Source organism: Chiloscyllium punctatum, chromosome 4, assembly GCF_047496795.1.
Source record: "Chiloscyllium punctatum isolate Juve2018m chromosome 4, sChiPun1.3, whole genome shotgun sequence".
NCBI lineage: Eukaryota > Metazoa > Chordata > Chondrichthyes > Orectolobiformes > Hemiscylliidae > Chiloscyllium > Chiloscyllium punctatum.
Window position 1 is genome coordinate 50,928,710 of NC_092742.1, and position 17,352 is coordinate 50,946,061.

The 17,352-nt window shown below is 40.7% G+C and overlaps 1 protein-coding gene across 2 annotated transcripts in view; it reads left to right on the forward strand.

The window, feature by feature from the left end:
• The first annotated feature begins 891 nt into the window (after positions 1-891).
• Positions 892-17,352, forward strand: part of atl1 (atlastin GTPase 1) — a 60,309-nt gene continuing 43,848 nt past the window's right edge. The window contains exons 1-2 of one of the 2 annotated variants that reach the window (XM_072568681.1): positions 892-1,053; positions 12,310-12,554. In XM_072568681.1, the coding sequence (XP_072424782.1) occupies positions 1,005-1,053; positions 12,310-12,554 (294 nt within the window). In that variant the 5' untranslated portion in view covers positions 892-1,004. The remainder of the gene's footprint in view (positions 1,054-12,309; positions 12,555-17,352) is intronic. The other variant, XM_072568682.1, reaches the window with a different exon arrangement.

A 17,352-nucleotide genomic window follows, 5' to 3' on the forward strand; every position in this document is an offset into this window, starting at 1 on the left:
CTGAGGGGCATGGATAAAGTGAATAGCCAAGGTCTTTTCCCAGGGGGAGGGTGTCCAAAACTGGAGGGCATAGGTTTAAGGTGAGAGGGGAAAGATTTAAAAGGGACCTAAGGGGCAACTTTTTCATGCAGATGGAGGTGTATATATGGAATGAGCTACCAGATGAAATGGTGGAGGCTGGTACAATTTCAACATTTAACAGGCATTTGGATGGGTATATGGATTGGAAGAGTTTTGAGGGGTATGGACAAATGGGACTGGATTAAATTTGGAGATCTAGTGCATGGACCAATTGGATTGAAGTGCCTGTTTCATGCTGTACAATCCTATGACTCTAAGAAGTGCCGGCATCTCAGAGTAGAAAATCAGCAGTGTCAAGATGATAAGGTTGTAACATCAGCATTTTTTGTGAGCAAGGACCTCGACTGACCATATATAAATCACAGTTTCTTAATTAGGGACTGCAGAATTCACTTTACAATTTCCTACGAATTTAGAATTTGACATTATTGTTCAGAGTTATGAGGAATCATTAATGATTAGAGGAACCTTCAAATTGCACGCTTAATATTATTAAGATTCACCACATTGTGCATTTTATGATGAAAATGTTTATATTTCATATTGTATCATTTGTTTTGCAGTAATTTGTGGTCTAAATAAATGCAAATCCATGTAGCAGAGCATTTGTCCCCTTCTAAACATAACATAACCTCCTGAGAAATGATACAATCCAACCCCTCCCTGCGGCGCTCACATATATACAAAGATTGTTTCTGTCCAACTTGTTGTTAATATCAATATATGTGACATTATATTCCTTGCTTGAACCACACTAATGTGCACACTGCAACCCCCTGGTGTTTTCAGTACATTGTTTAATTCTGAGCTGCGAAAGGTTCCAACCTCACAACTCGTCATCCTCGCAGAGAGAGAGAGAGAGAGACGCCCTTTCGAAAGGGATCCTCTTCCGTAACCGGCTGCACGGTGCAGACGCCAGCAAAATGGCACAGAAAAACACGGCAAGGAATCGGAAAGAAAGAAATAGCTGGGGTAAGTCGGCCATATGCCTGTGGCCTTCAGAATATCTCCGATAAAGATTGCAGAACCAGAAATACCCGTACCTTCCGAAGAAAGGCAGGGGAGGGACTGAGTACAGGAGGTAGGATGCTGTCGCTTGTAGGGATGGGGGGGCATTTAGCCCTCGGTGCTGGTTGATTAGGGCGGCATGAGGGACGGGATTGTAGCCAAAACGCAGCACAAATATTAATAAGGTCGTTACTATTCCTTGAGCACGCCAAATGTTGGTTGCGTTTGGTCTTGTGCATAATTCTTGCAGAAGCCGTACAATGTTATGGAAACCGGCCCTGGTTGGCTCTAGGAGCTGCTTATTCAGACAGGCCCTCAACTGTTAGCCAAATAAATCCAGAAAAGCAGCAAGAATGTTCACAGTGTGCGCCACCCAGGCTTGGAGCTGCGAAGGAATTTGCTACTGTGAACGTCCTTATTTATTCAGTGATTCGCCCTAGAAAATAGTGAAGAGTCTCAGCCTTTTAAAAGGGGTCGGGGGAGAAGATTTTTCTCTCCTCCTTTGCTTCTCCCACCCCGTCATACTCATGGTCCTCAAAAAGCAGACGCTGTTCATCCTATCTTCGTTCTTGCGGAACAACAAAAAAAACCAATGCAAAGCAAATAGCTCCAGACATGTAAGCCTCTACCACCGCCCAGAATTTATTTTTCGATGAGGACAGGTAACGCCTTGAGGTCAATTTATTTCTCGTTTTTCCCTGTAACCATTGAGTGCTCAATTGTAATACCTGGAATTCACTTTCGACATTAAAACAAACATTGCCTACTTAAAATGCTGTCACATCCACACACTTACAAATGTGATTCGGCACATTTTTCAATTGGTGTATAAAAAAAAAGTTGTCAAACTTCTAGAATTCTGACAAAGATGTTCTTTTACTGGATCCATCCAGAATCTCTGAGTGGATCAGGATCCCATGTTATTAAAACATTTGTACTGACTGAATATCTATCTTTTTGCCCCACAGAAACATAATGACTTATAAATCATATTCCCACTTTTTACATATTCTATTCATATTCCCCCATGTGATAATTTACCCTTTTTACTATCTTTTCTGGTCATACTTGCCTTCCCTTACCTCACCTCAAAGAACTCTCAAATGACCAACCAACATATCTTCCCACTACCCATGTGAATTAATATCATCAAACATTGAAATTGGTCTCTCATCTCAAGCACTGTCCCTTCTCATTGGAGTCTGCTGTCATCACCCCTCCCCTTATCTGAAAAGAAAATATATGACCAACTGCTTTTGTAAACTATTACCCCATTGTCAATCTTTCTTTGGTCTCCACAGCCCTTAAATGTGCCTTCCAAATCTGTGTTCGTTTTACCCAGAACTACATGTTTGAATCCCTTAAACTACATTGCTGCTTCTGTTACTGTACTAGAGTAGCTCTTATCAAAATTTCAAATAACATCCCATGTGACTGACAAAGGTAAACAGTCATTCTTCATCCTCCCAATCTTTGACGTGATTGGCTACACCATTCTCCTCCAACTCCTCTTCAGCATTGTCTGCCTGGTTGGGCTCTCATGGCTGATGTATTCATGGCCAGCCAATCAACTGCATTGTCTTATTGCCAGGCTCCCATTCCATTATATCTGGTGCCCCTGAAGGATTTATCCTAAAACTCCCATTTGTTTCTCATCTAGATGCTGCCTTGGGAACATCATTGCAAAACATAATGACAGTTTCCACGTGTGTTGTTAGATCCAAAACTACGTCATCACCAGCCCTCTTTACACCACGGTTTTTAAATTGTTAGATGACTTTCTGACATCTGGAAGTTCCTCAAACCACATTTTTGGAACACCAAAGATATTATTTTCAGCCCTGATATCAGTCTGTAAAATCCATTCCCGAGCCACCTCGTCCATCTCTCTTCCTGGCTACTTTATGAAAATGAGCCAGTCTCATTGTAACTTTGGTGTCATATTGACTCTAGGATAAATTTCCAGTGAAGTATCTGCAATGTCACAATTATCAGTGATTTCTATCTCCATAATATCATCCAACACCAGCCCTGTCTCAGATCCTTTGATGCTCATTACGCCTTTGTTACTTCTTGTCCTGCTTATTTGGATACACTTCTCACATGTTCCAACCTGTGTAAATTTGAGGTAATCCAAAATCCTGCTGCTCATGTTCTCTTGCACTAAGTCTTGTTCATTTATTGACCCTGTACTTACTGACACACTGATAGTGGTTCCCAGTTAAGAAATGCCTAAATTTAAAATTCTCATCCTCCTTGTTTACAAATCGCTCCATGTCGCTCTTCCTCTCACTATCTTTTATCTTCTCCATCACTATAACCCTTCAAGATTTCTGAACTCCTCCCATTATAATATCTCAATTATTCCTGGTTTTAAGTGTTCCATTGACAGTTGTTCCTTCAGCTACCAAGCTCCAGGTTTTGAAATTTCCTCCCTAAATCTCTAACTCTCTTTCTTGCTCTAAGATGCTATCTGTTTGACCAACCTTTAATCCTCTACTTTACTATCTTCTTATGTGGCTCTATACCAAATTTTATTTGAAGTGCTCCTGCAATGCACCTTGTGACATTTTGTTATAGACAAATTGTCACTGTTGTAAAATATTATTAGACTATTATACACATTTCTTTTGTATTGGAGCCTGTGGTAAGCACATACATAGATTGAAGAGCAAAAAACTTTCTGCGGAGAAAGGAAGGAAGCAGGTGATTATAACCTAAAACACTCTTGAGCTAGTGGAATTATCTTCTACAAATGTGAACCACCAAGTAAAGAAGGTAATGAAGATATACTTGCAAAATGGTTAGTATAGTAAACGAAAAAGAGCTGTAGTAAACTATGTAGCATAGGAATGATTAAGCATTAGTCATGGAATAAATGGACTGCATTTGCCAGGAAGAATAATGAAACTAACCCAAAGAACAAAGCTTTTGGAAGATTATTGACAAAGTTATTTGATAATGTGATAACTATAAGAAATGCAACATTTTCTAAAAGGCAAATGAATCAGAAGCAGGAAAATGCAGATGTGTGGGTTGGAATACAGAGCTGAATATGTTCATCAATTGTTTCATGCTGTGTGATTGACTTCTGTCTATGAAACACAATCTGTAAAATTGATCTCTCATCTGTTTAGGACAAACTTGCATTCATCTCTTCTTTTAGCATTCCCTCATCAAATAAGGCAAAATCTACTTGATACCTGTTGGGTGAACAACATTTTATGAAACAAGGAATGGACAGTTGATGTAGTTAAAGCAAGAGAAGGGAATGAAGGGAGATGTCTCCATTAGAGAGCACTGAATTGTGATGACTCAGTGCCTTAGCTCCTTGATCAAGTGGGTCCAGCCATTTTGTTATGAATATTAGTAGGAGGATCGTTTCAGCGTTCACTTGAAACCTCTCCCCTGACCAGACTTGTGTATTTCATATGTCTCTTTGGTTCACCAAGACTGTAGTGACTTCCTGGAAACTGATTCATTTGACTTAGAATTGAATAGTGTTCTTTGGTAAGAAAAAGAACTGGTGTGAAGAAGACAGAGCAGGGAGAAAGTGAAGATCAGTGTCAGGAAATTAATGACATGTAGCTTGGTTCTGTTGTCTAAGAATAATCACATTCACATTCCAATACATTCCTGAGGGAATGTTACATTATTTGATATGCTATCTTTAAGACATGTGAAACTGACATCCATTCCATCTATTCAAGTGGGCTTTAAAAATCTCATGGTATTATTCAAAGAAAAGCAGGAAGTTTCCCAGTTTTTCAGGCCAAGATTGCTCCCTTTAGTGAAGCTTTTGAAGAAGTCGATTACATTTGTGGCATTTTGGTGCAGAATATCTGTCATATTTTTCTGTGTAACAGTATGGAATATCAAAAGTAATTAGTTATTTGAAGAAATTTGAAACATTTCAACAATATGACAACATGCTACAGTATATACAGGTATTTATTTCATCCAGAAAGCTAATGTTCCAGTTCAAGTGCCAATTGCATCAGGAATGTTATGATGTAGTAGCAGTTTTTCACTGATGAGCAGTAAAAAGTAAGTAGTAGTTGTGCTGTCTCTCTGTCTCAAAGTTCAAAACAGCTGGAAACAAAACTGAAAATGCAGTTTAGACAAGTTAGCATTTTGGATATGGGCACCTTTTATTGTTGTCAGGTTGGAACTTGAAACATTAGCATTTCTGTTCTCTGCACAGATGCTAACTGACTCACTGAGTGGAATTTAATATTGGAGACAGGATTCTTGCCTGTTAGCTGGAGAACTAGCCAGATCCCTATGTATTCTACCCTGGGGAAAGCATACCTGATTAAGTACCCATCAGATGCTTAACTAGCCAATGTTGGTCCTTCCCTGGGAAGTGGACCCAGTGGCTAAATGCCACCCGCTAAGAGCTTCTGGCCAAGAAGAGTCTGGCAACTTTCCATTGTCCAACAGAACTACCAGGAGCAGGTGGAGCTGTCTGGAGTACACCCACCGGAGGCCTAGGATTGCTGAAGATTGGGAGTGAGATAGGAGGAGGAGAGAGAGAGGGGGGGATTTGAAGAAAAAGCACACAAGGTGCCTCTGAGCCGCATTACCCTTCACAATTTTATATTCTGTGTGGGGCTGGAAGGGGGCACTAAATTCCACCCTCCATATTTTCACCGTTTTCTGCTGTTGTTGCAAAGTTTTACCATCTGCTATATTTAGCTCTTCATATGATGAAGTTTGATTTTCATAATGGATTTTTCAAATAGATTATCATGTCAATAGTCAGAAATGTACTGTTTTACCCATGAGATGAACATTTTTCACTTATCCAAAAACTTCCACATTGAAAATTTTCTTGGAAGCCTGTCAATTGGCAGAAGCAACAATCTGACAAACACTTCGCTTCAGGTCCAAAGTACTGTCATAACCCACATTACAGAACATAGTTATAGCTAGCTACTTTAAACACAAAATGCAAAGGGAACAAAACCATTTTACTTCGAAACATAGAAACTAGTAGCAGGGCGGCACGGTGGCTCAGTGGTTAGCACTGCTGCCTCACAGCACCAGGGTCCCAGGTTTGATTCCAGCCTCGAGTGACTGTGCGGAGTTTGCATGTTCTCCCCATGTCTGCGTGGGTCTACTCAGGTGCTCCAGTTTCCTCCCACAGTCCAAAGATGTGCCAGCCAGGTGAATTGGCCATGCTAAATTGCCCATAGTGTTAGGTGCATTGGTCAGAGGGAAATGGGTCTGGGTGGGTTACTCTTCGGAGGGTTGGTGTGGACTAGTTGGGCCAAAGGGCCGGTTTCCACGCTGTAGGGAATCTAATATAATCTAATCAAAATAGACCATTGAACCCTTTGAACCTTTTGTCGCAATCAGTCTGATCGTGGCTGAACCTTTACGTCAATGCTATAATCCCACTTTCTCCCCTTGCCACTTGATGCCTTTAAAATCTAAATCTAAAAATGAATCTGTCCTTTTTGAATAGATTTAGTGTCTTGGCTCCATAGCTTTTTGTGGTAGAGAATTCCATTTGTTCACAATGTTTTCCTCATCTCAGTCCTAAATGACCCGGATTCTGAGATTGTGCCCCTTAGTTTAGGCTACTCAACCAGCAAAAACATCCTCTCTGCATCTGGACTGTTCAGCCCTGTAATACATTTCAATCAGTTCACCTTAATCCTTCTAAATTCCAGTCCCAGTTCAACCAATCTTTCCTCACAGGGCAATCCTCCCATCCCCAGTTTCAGCCCAGTGATTCTCTGCTGCATTTCCTTTATGGCAAGCATATCCTTTCCGAGGTGGGGACATCAAAACTCTTAAGTTATTTAGCAACATCCAAATCAAAACCATCAAAGCAAACATCTGGTTAAAGGGTCACCCAGTTCTAATGGAGGTTGATACTGGCGTGGGTGTATAGGTAATTATAGAACTAGTCTTTAACAAAATTCATTTGGGACTCCAACTCTTAAGTTTGCTTAAGACTTTGGCTAGACTGAGAACCTGTACTGGGGAACCATTACAGATTAAGGGTACAGCTTTGGTTCCGGTCTTGTATGAGAAGCAGCTAGTTCAGTTAACACTTACTGTAGTAAAAGGCTTGGGCCTAAGCCTGATGGGATGAAATTGATTGAGAAAGATTCACCTTGATGGGCTCAACATTCTTTAATTTGAAAATGGCTGCCTGAGTGAAGTCCTAATTAAATACCTGGAAGTTTTTCAGGAAGGTCTAGGGACTATCCAAGGAGGCAAGGCCACTTTGCATATTGGACCAAGAAGCAATTCCACAATTCTGCAAGGCCATGTGCCTTACTTGCAAAGGGAGACTCAGAAACCAGGAGGCTGGAAAGTGAAGGAATCATCATACCAGTACAGTTTGCAGAATGAGCAGCATTGGTCGTACTGATTGTAATGTCCAATGTGTTGTTTTTTTCCTTTGTGGGGATTTTAAACAAACAGTAAAATGCTTCTCACAGCTGGATAAATACCCAACCCCTCGCATATAGGACCTATATGCACAGGTGGTAGAGGGCTGTCCTTCACAAAGCTGGACATGAGCCACATGTACTTGCAATTGTGGTTAGATGAGGATTTCCAGAAGTATGCTACAATTAATACCCATAAGGGTTTGTACCAATATATGAGACTGCCTTTTGATTATCATCAGCCTGTGCCATTTTTCAGTGGATGATGGAGAACATTTTACACAGTCCACCCCAGGTTGCCATTTATCTGCACGGCATGCTAATAACAAGGAAGACCAATAAAGAGCACTTAGAGAACTCAGACATCGTCCTTAGACATTTCTCCAAGTCGGATGTATGCCATAGAAGGAAAGTTGTGAGCTCCAGGTATCCCAAGTGACCTGTTTGGCTACAGAATTGACAAGACGAGGTTACACCCTATGGAAGATAAAGTGAAAGCAATCAAAGGTGCCCTGGCTCACTCTGGAGTTAGGTCTTTCCTTGGATTTTGAAATATTACAAAAAGTTCATATGTAACTGGCCTGTGTCCTGGCACTCTTACCTCTGCTGTTGAAAAAGGGTGAGCCTTAGAAATGTTCTTGTAGCCTTTAGAGAAGTGAAGAAGTAGCTATCATCATCTAAGATGTTGGTACACATGATTCCAAGCAACATCTAGTGCTGACACGTGATGTCTCTCTGTATGGTATCAGGCTCGTGTTGGCTGACAGATGACGCAATGGAGATGAGCACCCAGTAGCAAATGCTCCTCAGACTTTGGCTGATGCATAGCACAAACATGTCCAGATCGAGAAGGAAAGTTTGGCAGTCATCTTTGGTGTGAGAAGGTTCCACCAGTACCTTTACAGCTGTAAGTTCATAATAGTAACAGGCCACAAATTTATGCTTGGGTACTCAGGGGACAGGACTGTGCTGGCCATAATTTCAGGTCAAATTCAGCAGTGGGCTCTCATTACTTAATTACAAGTTGGAACACTGTTTGTTTGGGAGGCCAAGTAACCAATGCAGATGCCTTGAACTGCCTGCTGCTGGCAGATATACCATTGGTGATGCCACCACTGGAAGAGTCTGTTTTGGTTTTAAATTTTCTGGACACTTCCAGTCACCGCTGACAATACCAGACTGTGGATGCAAAAAGATTCAGTCCTGGTGATGATGAAACTAGAACTGAAACCTTTCTGGACCTGGTGAGACCAGATCACCATAGAGGGTGGCATGTTATGAGGAGCAAGAATGATTGTCCTGAGCAAAGGTCGCTGTCAGGTGCTGCCTGAACTCTGGGGCATTCAGGGGTATCCAAAATGAAGTTGTTGGTGAGAAGTTATGTCTGGTGTCCAGGGTTGGATGCAAACCTACCTGCATTGGTGGGAAGTGCCCAAAGTGCCAACAAGGACAAAAATTACTGCCAACAGCTTCCCCCACATTCGTGGGAATGGCCGAGTAAACCTTGAACCTGATTACATCTTAACTATGCTTGTCTGTTCATGCGCCCAACATTCTTAGTCATTGTGGACTCCCACTCAAAGAGGCTGAAATGACGGTCCTGAAGAAGCATGTGGACCACATGAAAGCTGTAAACTCGTAAACATGACATGAATAAAACATACCCAGCCCCTCAGAACAGCCAGAAAGACTGTCAGAATCCATGGGTTTTCCCCTTCATGTAGTGTTAAAGAAGTCTCAGAGTGTCAGATGGACATGGCAGATGTTGCATTCTCAGTGCCTTTACTACTCTGAAGTAGAGGGTGAATTGCTTCTGAGATGCACCGGATGCAAGAGGCAGGCTACAGTCCTATACACACCAGCTGTGCCAGAGTCTGAGTTAGAGGAACCGGACCCAGTGTGAAAGAGTAGAGGCTGAAAGAAAATAACAGGCCTGCGCCCCTGGACTGGGTGGGTGGGTGGGGAGGGATGGTGGGGAGGAACGTAGCGATTGCAATGGGGTCAGCCGGGTGGACATCATTGAACACAAGTTTTCTCACTGGGGCTGTTAACTGGGTCCAGTCACGGAGCCCAGACTGACCGATTTAAACAGGGGTGTCTGGGCCTGGCCAGGCTGGCAGTAAACAGGTCTAGGCAGCAGGCCATAGGTATCCTTGGTGAGGGAGCATGCGATGTTCACCAATGCTCTCGATGCCTTTAGGGAGAGGTGGCAATGGGAGGAGGGGTTGGAGTTGGAATGCTATATTTCGCCCTCCAGTTCTATTTAGATGTAATCCCTACCCTGTCCCTTCACTTTCTCCACATAAGCATTGTTCTTATCGGACTTTGTTTGTTACTGGTTCACTGGCCACATTGGTGTTTTTACTGTTGTTGGAAGTATTGAATAACATCATTGTCACAATGGTGATTTTACTGAGACAAAAAATAAAACATAAATGGAAATGCGAGATGTTCATTCTCTCTCTCTCTCTATCTCTATCTCTCTCTCTCTCTCTCTATCTCTCAACGTGCTGTGAAGTTGTAGCAAGTCTTCTCTAATATTATGCATCATTTTCCATTGCAATTCCATTTGCCTTCCTAATTACTTTCTGTACCTGCGTGTGTGTGTTTGTGATTCATTCATGCACTAGAGTACTCCGATCTCTCTGTGTCACAGCATTCTGTAGTTTCGCTCTATTTAAATAATAGCTTGCATTTCTATTCTTCCTACCAAAGTGGACAACCTCACATTTTCCCACATTATAAAACCTGCCAATATTTCGCCCACCCTCTCAATCTGTATCTTGTTGCAAACTCTTTGTGTTTTTCTCACGACTTGGTTCCAACCGATCTTTGTCAGCAAGTTGGGGTATGACTTATTTCGTCCCTTCATCCTTGCCATAAATATAATTCGTAAGTCATTGAGGCCTCAGCATGGATCCCTGTGTCAGTTCAGAAGTGACAACCTGAAACTCACCCATTTATCCCAGCATTGTTTCTTGTTAGTTTACCATGCTCTATGTTGCTAATATATCACACCCAAAACCATGAGCTTTTGCTTTGAGTAGTAACCATACCCAATGCCTTTTGGAAATTCAACTATACTCAGTTTGCTAGTTCTGCACCTAATGATTATAGCAGTAGGATGAAAAAGTAATTCTCCTGCCTCAATAGGATGCAATCACTGAGCTGCAGGCACCATTCATGGCCCCAGAGGTAGCTAACTAGTCACTGAAGGGACAGCAAAATTATCCAAGTCACTTAATAATGAGGGAAGGTAATCTATAGAAGGCAAGTAGATTCAGTGATGAGCTAGGAGATGATGCTGCAATCATTTCCTGCCAATGTTGTGATGGGACCTTAAACTGGTATTAGGTCCTTGCCTTATGCACTCGTTGGATTCAGTGACAGTTGACATGTGCACACTGTGGACATCTAATAAGGAATTTTGACTGATACGTTGGACATTTGTGTGGGGGCACTGTGTGACCAGCACAAGAGTGTTGGGTGAATATCCCATAGACCTTCTCCCACCTCCTTCTGATCAAATTCAAGGTGGGAAGGCTTACAAGTGGTCTTCCCAAGCAGAGTTTAAAAATCACGCAAACCAGGTTATAATCCTACAGGTTTATTTGGAAGCACTAGCTTTCGGAGCGCTGCTCCTTCAGGTGGTTGTGGAGTATAAGATCGTAAGACAAAGAATTTATTGCAAAAATTTACAGTGTGATGTAACTGAAATTAAATATTGAAAAAGACCTGGATTGTTTATTAATTCTCTCACGCAGAGTCCACTTGATGTCCTTAAATGGGAGACAACATTAGAGAGCTGTCCAGCAAACTCTTTCAAGTGTGCTATTTGCCTCTTGAGATGGGGTCCCTCATTCCCTCCCTCACTAGTGAACCCCTCCCAGTGATCCCCATCCTGGTTTTGCTCATATCTTCCTAGGGATGCATGAGCAATCCCTGATGAAGGCCCCAGGATGGCACTCTAACAAGAGTGTACCCAGCTTCTGATTAGTTTACATTCTTGGGAGTGGAAGTTTTGCCCTACTGGGAACTTAATCAGATGGGGGGCCTGACCCAGCTCAAGTAAATATCTGATAAAAATGTCATAGTGTTGAATCTATTGGAGGAAAAATAGTGCAGGGTTCCTGATGGTTCTCAACTGATTAGAGAGATTTCTGTCACCCACAGTAAATAAAGCCATTGTGCCCATCTGAACAAATAAAATACAGATTTTCACTAAGAAATGTCTAAAAGGAGTTTGTTCTAAAACACTAATTATTAACTGTATAAATATTTTTATAAAGATATTTTAAGTATATGCAATAATTTTATGGTCCCTGCAGGCAGAAAGGATCCAGAAAATTCCTTGAGTGTCTTTCCTGTCACTTAGCTGCCCACCCCCAAGTGACAGTGATTTGATGGGCTGTGAACAAGGCCTCAGTCAGCTGGCCTGCTTGTCCTCATGTCAGTTGAAGCCTTCCTGTCTGGCCATTATCTTTTGGCTAGAGGAAGGAGGTCAGTGATGGATGCTAAGCCTGCTTATGCCTCTGCTGATAGAGATGCTGTGCTTCCTTCTTCAGCCTCCTTTTCTCACAGGACGCCGCTCTCCAATGTCTAAATATGAATAATATTTATATAAGATGTTCATTTCAAATAAAAAAAAAGCTGACCCCATAATGCAATGAAGGGTTTGAAGTATTCACTTGGCGCAAATACTTTTCCAATTTCAATTGTGTCTTTGTGTAGAAGTTCAACATCTACATTTTTAATGTGTATTAAATAGAGTGAGTGAACTATTTTATTAATGTTTTTAAAACTTTGACTGTAGGCGGATTTTCGGAGGGCAGCTTCAATTGGACATCAGAAGATGAAGCTGTGCAGCAAGCCAGACCAGTTCAGATTCTTGTTGTTAATGATGACCATACTTTTGAACTGGATGAAACCGCTCTGAACAAAATCCTTCTCTCAGAAGAAGTTAGAGATCGGGAAGTGGTTGCCTTATCTGTTGCTGGTGCCTTCAGGAAAGGAAAATCATTTCTTATGGACTTCATGTTGAGATATATGTACAGTCAGGTAAAGTAAGAATAACAAATCTCACATTAACATTTGTCATTGTTAACATAGGGGGAACAATGACATTGTAATAATGTCACTGGAGTAGTAATCCAGAAGCTCATCCTTATCTTCTGGGGGACATCGGTCAAATACCACCATGGCAGATAGTGAAATTTGAATTCAATAAAAAAGAAATTGGAATTAATAGCTAGTCTAATCACAATCATGTAACCAATGTCAGTTGTAATAAAAGCTCATCTGATTCACTAATGTCTTTTATAGAAGGAAATATGTTGTCCTTACCTGATCTGGCATAGATGTGACTTCAGACTTTCAACAATGTGGTTGACTCATAGTTAGCCTCTGAAATGGCCTAGCAAGCCACTCAGTAAGAGGGCAATGAACGATGAGCAGCGAATAAGTAACACTACATTCTGTGCACACATTTCAAAATTTTTAAGCTCCTGCACTCCCCTCACCTTTTTACTGGTTTCATGATGAAACCTCACCTGTGAAAATATTGGGGTGTGTCTCCAAGTGAGAAAAAAATGTTGGTAACTATAGAAAAGACAGAAGTTCAGGAAGAGGAATGATAGCTGTTACAAGAATTCTAAGACTAAGAAAAAAAATAAGCTTAAAGAAAGCAAAACAAAAATGCTGGAACTTGTGAAGCAGAACAGATTTAACAGTGTAATTTAACCCATACTTAAATGTTTATGGACAATAAAAGAACCATAATAATGAGAAATGAATACATTTTTACAGCCAAGATACTGACTAAAAATCACATTATTTCATACATTCAGTACTAAATTCTATACTTCTTTCAGCAGTAATCTGTATGGTATATATACCAACCACAACAATTATCAGAAGTTACATATCACTTATTGTAGTTTACAGTGTCAGTTCCAGTAATGTCAGATGTACAGCTGATATGTACATAGTAACAGTAATTTGTAGCAAGTATTTGGTTAATTATCCAATTCTAGGAACTGACTTGTCACAATAATAAAACATAAGTAATAAAAGTAAACTCTTGTACATTCTCCGAATGCTATGTCTTTTCTAATATACACAAGCAGAAATGAATTCCTCAGTTAAAGAATTCAAATTACTGGATCATATGTATGTGCAAATCATTGGACTATGATTCCCATAGTTTGGTAAGTTTGTATCCCATTTTTAAAAATAAATTTATTTTCTTCTATGTATTCTTTACACAATCATGTTATGTAGAAAACTGTACTCTCCTTGATCTGGTAGATTCAAATTATTGAAAAAGACTAACTGTCTTTTATCCAACTGAAAGCACTGATTCAGCTGTAATATAGTGTTGGGGTTAGTGGCAGTCAGACAGAATTTTGCCTACTTATCCATCTTTCATATCTGAGTCAACATGGAGTCGGGCTATTCAGTCATAAGAGCGCCACATGCTGTGCAGATACATATAAACTTTGCTTTGGAATCTCTGGATAGGAGTTAGTAGAAAATAATGTTAGAGTTCAGGCACAGTGAGGTCAATTATATTGTAACACAGTACAGACCAGAAATCAAGAATGGGTTCTTTAGCTTACTACTAAATAATGATGTGCACTTGTCCAATAAGCTATTTAAGATTTTTTAAATAGCCATAATTTAATGTGGATGGAATTACAAGCATTTACAGATACTTTAAAGGAAGCAGAATATGGGTTGGATAGCATAAACAATGCAAAGTCTCAAAAATGGAAGGGTTAGGTAGAAAAAGCCAGGTTTATCTATTCTCAGTATTTTATTACTATTCATCCTTTGTATACTATTAGAATAGATTCATTAACTTGACGTAGGAAATAAATGACTTAGCCAGCAGAACTTGAGTACTATTACTGTCAAAATAGAAACGTGTTGTGTGTTCTTCTTCCACAATAATAAACTGCATTTTTTTTCTAAAGGGGGCAGTTATTGTGGAAACTGAGATTACAAAGATTAGGAAATAGGCTGTCAAAATTAAGTAAACTGCTTATGCCCAGTTACTTGAATTTCTAACATTGCAGTTGTAATGAACTGCATAGAATATTTAAAATTCTTGTTTGCATCGCAATATTTAATCTCTGATGACATATGAATATAGATGAAGTTAGGATTAAGAAACAGTTTTTCCTTTAGTAACCTAACTCTTACATCAAAACTTCAACTCTGATTTGTTAACAATCTCAAATGTTTAAGCCACAATTGTTCAGCTAACAAATTACTTCAAACTCTCAACAAATATTCAGTTTCTGAAAATTAATTTTTATTGTTGTTCTCTAATACTTTCTTGCCTTGAATTAAAATTAAAATCTTAATGTTATTGAGATCACTTAAGTGTTTCGTTAACCTTGAGGTACACCTTTAGGCATTTTTTCCCCAGATATTGAATATCAAGCTTCTTTATTCTTATCTCATAATTTACCAACTTCAGCATATTGTCCTTTCCGTATCCTTTCCAATTCTTGGTTTCTTTTGTGTTGAACTGATTAAACAATTGTGGGCGGCACAGTGGCACAGTGGTTAGCACTGCTGCCTCACAGCGCCAGAGACGCGGGTTCAGTTCCCGCCTCAGGTGACTCTCTGTGTGGAGTTTGCACATTCTCCCCGTGTCTGCGTGGGTTTGCTCCGGGTGCTCCGGTTTCCTCCCACACTACAAAGATGTGCAGGTCAGGTGAATTGGCCATGCTAAATTGCCCGTAGTGTTAGGTAAGGGGTAGATGTAAGGGTATGGGTGGGTTGCGCTTCGGCGGGGCGGTGTGGACTTGTTGGGCCGAAGGGCCTGTTTCCACATTGTAAGTAATCTAATCTAATCTAAAAAAAATTTAATATGATGTGCTTTACTGTGGCCTGACTAATGCATTGCAAAGTCTGAGGAAGGCTTGTATAGATATATGAGGTAAAAACAATGACTGCAGATGCTGAAAACCAAATACTGGATTAGTGGTGCTGGAAGAGCACAGCAGTTCAGGCAGCATCCAACGAGCAGCGAAATCGACGTTTTGGGCAAAAGCCCTTCATCAGGAATAAAGGCAGTGAGCCTGAAGCAGGCTCACTGCCTTTATTCCTGATGAAGGGCTTTTGCCCAAAACGTCGATTTCGCTGCTCGTTGGATGCTGCCTGAACTGCTGTGCTCTTCCAGCACCACTAATCCAGTATTGTGTAGATTTATGTTTTACAATTCTGCATATTAAAGTATTCTGTTCATTTTTTCATCCTAGTGTTGATCCATCCAATTGGCAAATGAAAGTTAATGTTCTGCTGTTAGCCCCAGATCGCTTTCTACTCAATTTATTGAGCACGGTAAACATTTCTATTTCCACGATTGTTTCTGGTGGGACATTCTATACCAAAACAGCAATCTGAGTAAAATAAAAACTTCTAAATTCTTCTTTCATTTTGTTGTTGATAATAAACAGGGAACCCAAATTAAGATCCATAAGACTTATGCCCTGATGAAGGGGTTATGCCTGAAACATCGATTCTCCTGCTCCTCAGATGTTGCCTGACCTCCTGTGCTTCTCCAGCACTACACTCTAAACTCCAATTTCTCTAGTCACTTCCCCTAATTAAAGCTTCTTGTCCCTTGTATCATTTTTGTGAATTTTCTTAATAACCTGTCCAAGGGCTTGACTTTAAACCAAATAAGGGAGCAGTTTTTCCGTTCAGCGCCTTAGTGTATTTAGAGTCATAGAGATGTACAGCATGGAAAAGGCCCTTCATTCCAACTTGTCCATGCTAATCAGATATCCCAACCCAATCTAGACTCACCTGCCAGCCCCTGGACCATACCCCTCCAAACCCTTCCCATTCGTATTCCCATCCAGATGCCTTTTAAATGTTGCAATTGTACTAGCCTCTATCATTTCCTCTGGCAGCCCAATCTACGTACGCATCATTCTCTGCCTGAAAATGTTGGTCCTTAGGTCTCTCTTATATCTTTCCCCTCTCACCCTAAACCTGTGCCCTCGAGTTCTGGACTCCCCCACCTATTCAACCTCTCTCTATAGCTCAAATTCTCCAACCCTGGCAACATCTTGTAAATCTTTTCTGAACCCTTTCAAGTTTCACAACATCCTTCCGATAGGAAGGAGACCAGAATTGCATGCAATATTCCAAAAGTGGCCTAACCAACATCCTGTACACCACAGCATGACCTCCCAACTGCTGTAGTCAATACTCTGTCCAATAAGGAAAGCATACTAAATGCCTTTTTCACTGCCCTATCTACCTGCGACTCTACTTTCAAGGAGCTATGAACCTGCACTCCAAGGTCTCTTTGTTCAGCATCACTCCCTAAGACCTTACCATTAAGTGTATAAGTCCTGCTAAGATTTGCTTTCCCAAAATGCAGCACCTTGCATTTATCTAAATTAAACTCCATCCGCCACTCCTCAGCCCATTGGTTTGAAGACTTCTGCATAACAAACACAAAAATGAAGAGAAATAAGGACTACACAGTTATGAGGAACCCTTCTTGGTCTTATATTCTTTACAAATGTCTGTAGTCCTGGCTGCCTACGCCACGCTGCACTCCTCTCTGGCAATTTAAGCCCAGATGGTACAGGTAAACAGCAGTGACATTCATTTTTATTTGTCCTTCAATATCACATTGCAAAATGATCTTAAGTGTTATTATATTGTCTTACTATAGATCCTAGGCTCCACTGATAGTTTGCATATGTTATCCTGATCACCTGTAGACTTAGTTGTCATGGAGTAGGTAGAGGATTCCTGCCCAGAGAAGTGGGCATGAAGATGAGGATGGTTGAAGAAGAATTCACTGTCATGCCCAAAATCCATTGAG